This window comes from Hemibagrus wyckioides, linkage group LG24, assembly GCF_019097595.1.
Source record: "Hemibagrus wyckioides isolate EC202008001 linkage group LG24, SWU_Hwy_1.0, whole genome shotgun sequence".
NCBI lineage: Eukaryota > Metazoa > Chordata > Actinopteri > Siluriformes > Bagridae > Hemibagrus > Hemibagrus wyckioides.
The window spans coordinates 19,362,456-19,367,455 of NC_080733.1; the positions used below are offsets into that span (position 1 = coordinate 19,362,456).

The 5,000-nt window shown below is 39.0% G+C and overlaps 2 protein-coding genes across 4 annotated transcripts in view; both read right to left on the bottom strand.

Moving 5' to 3' along the window:
* Nucleotides 1–736, bottom strand: part of adck5 (aarF domain containing kinase 5) — a 26,775-nt gene extending 26,039 nt beyond the window's left edge. For 2 of the 3 annotated variants that reach the window (XM_058377202.1, XM_058377201.1), the window contains exon 1: nt 598–736. In XM_058377202.1, the coding sequence (XP_058233185.1) occupies nt 598–621 (24 nt within the window). In that variant the 5' untranslated portion in view covers nt 622–736. The remainder of the gene's footprint in view (nt 1–597) is intronic. The other variant, XM_058377203.1, reaches the window with a different exon arrangement.
* Nucleotides 737–1,987: 1,251 nt separating this feature from the next.
* lix1l (limb and CNS expressed 1 like) overlaps nt 1,988–5,000 on the bottom strand; it is a 5,428-nt gene continuing 2,415 nt past the window's right edge. The window contains exons 5-6 of the mRNA XM_058377216.1: nt 4,744–4,821; nt 1,988–3,363 (exon numbers count right to left, since the gene is read on the bottom strand). Coding sequence (XP_058233199.1) covers nt 3,109–3,363; nt 4,744–4,821 — 333 coding nt within the window. The 3' untranslated portion in view covers nt 1,988–3,108. The remainder of the gene's footprint in view (nt 3,364–4,743; nt 4,822–5,000) is intronic.

Below are 5,000 nucleotides of genomic sequence, written 5' to 3' on the forward strand. Positions count from 1 at the left end.
TTTAAGACAAAAAAAAGGACAAAAATAGAAAATAAAAAATAGCTATAATGTCATTTGCATTGCCATCTTTGCAAAATATATGCAATAAATAAATAACATATTAATGTAATGTTTTGCTTTCATGGTTCTGATGACATAATAATAATAATAATAACAGAAATTAATTTAATCTATTCTTCTTCTTCTTCTAAATATAATAAATATATTATTTATTTATTTATTCAATCTCATCTTGTTCCTTTACACATTGAAAAATATAAAATATATATAATAAAATTACATGTTAAATCATTTCTATCCAATTTCTATTTTTTTAATAAAAAACCTCCACCCCCCCCACCCCTGATCAGTGTTTATTTTAATAATAACTCAGGTGTTTTTCCTCTGCTTTAAGGAACCTATAAGTGTAATAAAGATGAATAATGAAGATAGAGGTGTTTATAAACGTGTTATATGAAGGAGGAGGTTCACTTTATTAACACGGGACAGAGCTAGCAAGCTGCACACCGGGTAACTAGCGAGCAACATAAACCAGCCCCAGCTACATAAACAACACAAACAACAACAACAACACATGAATAAGAGTTAGATATTTACCGTCCGTAATGTTTCTGCTGTCATGCTGTCCGGCTTTAGTCCATTTCAGTGACCTGACAGAGAGGCTAAAGTCGAATGTGATAGAGCTGCTGTCAGCGTACCGTCAAATACAGTCCATTCCGAAAATCACGTCTCTTTCCGGGATTTAACCGGAAACTGAAGGTTTCGCTCGAGGGGACTGAAATCGGTGGCGCACGTCCTTCTTCTTCTATGGTGTGTAAACATAGGGCACTGTTTTACATTACCGCCGCCATCTTTGCTGAAGAGTTTAACAATATTATATTATATTATATTATATTATATTATATTATATTATATTATATTATATTATATTATATTATATTATATTATATTATATTATATTATGTCATGTTATATTATATTATATTATATTATATTATATTATATTATATTATGTCATGTTATATTATATTATATTATATTATATTATATTATATTATATTATATTGTATTATATTATATTATATTCTATTATATTATGTCATGTTATATTATATTATATTATATTATATTATATTATATTATATTATATCATGTTATATTATATTATATTATGTCATGTTATATTATATTATGTCATGTTATATTATATTATATTATATTATATTATATTATGTTATGTTATGTTATATTATATTATATTATATTATATTATATTATATTATGTCATGTTATATTATATTATATTATATTATATTATGTCATGTTATATTATATTATATTATATTATATTATATTATATTATATTATATTATGTTATGTTATATTATATTATATTATATTATATTATATTATATTATATTATATTATATTATGTCATGTTATATTATATTATATTATATTATATTATATTATATTATGTTATGTTATGTTATGTTATGTTATATTATGTTATGTTATGTTATATTATATTATATTATATTATATTATATTATATTATATTATATTATGTCATGTTATATTATATTATGTTATGTTATATTATGTTATGTTATGTTATGTTATGTTATGTCATGTCATGTCATATCATATCATATCATATCATATCATATCATATCATATCATATCATATCATATCATATCATTTCTGGAGAATCTCTGATCCAGTGGTCTAGCCATCACAATTTGTCCCTCTCGCTCAAATCCTTACGCTTGTCTATTTTTCCTGCTTCTAACATCAACTTTGAGGACAAAATGTTGACTTGCTGTCTAATATATCCCATGTGTGTATGTGAGTGTGTGTGTGTATGTGTGTGTATGTAAGTGTGTGTGCTGTGGGATTCTCACTGTAACCCTTTCTGTAATGTTTCCATTACTGCTGTTATAATAATACACTGATAAATAAAATGACACACAGCTTGTATAAGAATAGTGTAAAATGTCTTTATTATTTAAAGAATATAAATCTAGAAAGGAAACTGGATACTGAATCGTCACAAACAGAGGTATAATAAAGAGTCGTAGAAAAGAAATGGCGGTGGTTATATAAAACCGGTTGGCGTCGTATAAAAAGGTCAATCCCGACAGAAATGACCGGAGTACAATGGCCACGCTACATCATTTACACAAGTGTTGTGAGTGAGAGGTGATCAGATCCATACAGGTGTGTTCAACACCAACAACAATAAACTGTCTTACAAAAATAATCACCAGATTCTCTGTGGAGTGTGTGTGTGTGTGTGTGTTTACACAGACGTGTGTTGTGATGATGATGATGATGATGATGATGATGAAGGTGATGATGATGATGTTGGGGAGATGATGGATCGCACTTCTGTGTGTTTATAATGGCTATAAGATTACTGATGATTTGAACTCTGTAGCACCGACACACACACACACACTACTGAACATCAGGTCCTGCTCCAGATCTGAGCTTTATACACTCAGCTCTGACTCTGACTCTGACTCTGTAATTCAGTCTGAGCTCCAACTCCAACTTACAGAGAAACATCTGTGTGTGTGTGTGTATCTATGTGTGTGTGTCTATATGTATGTCTATGTTTGTGTAAGTGTGTGTGTGTGTGTGTGTGTGTGTGTATATGTATAAGTGTGTGTGTATGTGTATGTGTGTATATGTATGTCTATGTTTGTGTAAGTGTGTGTGTGTGTGTGTGTGTATATGTATAAGTGTGTGTGTGTATATGTATAAGTGTGTGTGTATGTGTATGTGTGTATATGTATAAGTGTGTGTGTGTGTGTGTAAGTGTGTGTGTGGTGTGTGTGTGTGTGCGCTTGTGTGTGTGTGTGTGTGTGTGTGTGAGTGTGTGTGTGGTGTGTGTGTGTGTAAGTGTGTGTGTGTGTGTGTGTGTGTGTGTGGTGTGTGTGTGTGTGCGCTTGTGTGTGTGTGTGAGTGTGTGTGTGGTGTGTGTGTGTGGTGTGTGTGTGTGTGTGTGAGTGTGTGTGTGGTGTGTGTGTGTGGTGTGAGTGTGTGTGTGGTGTGTGTGTGTGTGGACATTACATGGTCCATCACCGCTGTATCCCGTCTCTTCAGCAGGTCAGGGGCAGTGTGGTGCTGTTGGAGCTGCCCAGTTGCCCCAGTGCCATGATTAAGATGTCCTTCTTTTCTTTATAAAAGCGTAACTCTCGTCCGGCGAGCCGCGCCTCCTCCAGCTCTCGCTCAGTGGCCGCTAGCTCTCGCGCCACGCTGCCCGCCAGGCCATGCTCACGGTTCACCCAATCTGCCGCCATCTGTGTCCTCATGTCATCATCCAGAGCGCGGTGAGAGTAATGAGCCAACACCTCCTACACACACACACACACACACTTATTGGTAAGGTCACACTCCAGAGGAATGTAGACAAGAGCTTTTTAATCTAGATTATTAGACTTAAAAGTAATGTCTTTATTGTGTTTAACTCTACATGAAATTCTACATACAGCAACCCAACATGATGAAATCTTAGAACAGACTTGTGGAGATAAAATAATACACTTATTTACACAAATAATATCTAACATGTCTGATCAGTGGATATTTATTCAGCCAGTGGAGCAGAAGACCAGCAGACTGTGAGAAAAAAGTGTTACATTCACATGAGATTATAAAATCTGTCCAATCAGGAGACTCACTGAAAGGAGTGAGGTGAGACGTGTGGGGTGAGAGGTGTGAGGTGAGAGGTGTGAGGTGAGAGGAGTGAGGTGAGACGTGTGGGGTGAGAGGTGTGAGGTGAGACGTGTGGGGTGAGAGGTGTGAGGTGAGAGGAGTGAGGTGAGACGTGTGGGGTGAGAGGAGTGAGGTGAGCCGTGTGGGGTGAGAGGTGTGAGGTGAGAGGAGTGACGTGATGTGAGGTAAGAGGAGTGACGTGAGACATGTGGGGTGTGACGTGTGGGGTGAGAGGTGTGAGGTGAGAGGAGTGAGGTGAGACGTGTGGGGTGTGACGTGTGGGGTGAGAGGTGTGAGGTGAGAGGAGTGACGTGAGACATGTGGGGTGTGACGTGTGGGGTGAGAGGTGTGGGGTGAGACGTGTGGGGTGAGAGGAGTGAGGTGAGACGTGGGGTGAGAGGTGTGAGGTGAGAGGAGTGAGGTGAGACGTGTGGGGTGAGAGGTGTGAGGTGAGCCGTGTGGGGTGAGAGGTGTGAGGTGAGAGGAGTGACGTGATGTGAGGTAAGAGGAGTGACGTGAGACATGTGGGGTGTGACGTGTGGGGTGAGAGGTGTGAGGTGAGAGGAGTGAGGTGAGACGTGTGGGGTGTGACGTGTGGGGTGAGAGGTGTGAGGTGAGAGGAGTGACGTGAGACATGTGGGGTGTGACGTGTGGGGTGAGAGGTGTGGGGTGAGAGGTGTGAGGTAAGAGGAGTGACGTGAGACATGTGGGGTGTGACGTGTGGGGTGAGAGGTGTGAGGTGAGAGGAGTGACATGTGATGTGAGGTAAGAGGAGTGACGTGAGACATGTGGGGTGTGACGTGTGGGGTGAGAGGTGTGAGGTGAGAGGAGTGAGGTAAGAGGAGTGACGTGAGACATGTGGGGTGTGACGTGTGGGGTGAGAGGTGTGAGGTGAGAGGAGTGACATGTGATGTGAGGTAAGAGGAGTGACGTGAGACGTGGGGTGTGACGTGTGGGGTGAGAGGTGTGGGGTGAGACATGTGAGGTGTGAGGTGAGAGGAGTGAGGAGTGATGCGGACCTGTCGAGAACACTGCCTCTCCCTCATGGCCTTCAGACTTCCGTTCCAGTGCAGCAGCTGGAAAACCGTCATCAGCTCCTGGAACAGAGAACACACACACACACACACACACTGTTACTGACCTGATGGGGAAACACACACATACACACAATAACACACACACACTAATACACACACACACACACACTGTTACTGACCTGATGGGGAAACACACACATACACACAATAACACACACACACACACACTAATACACACA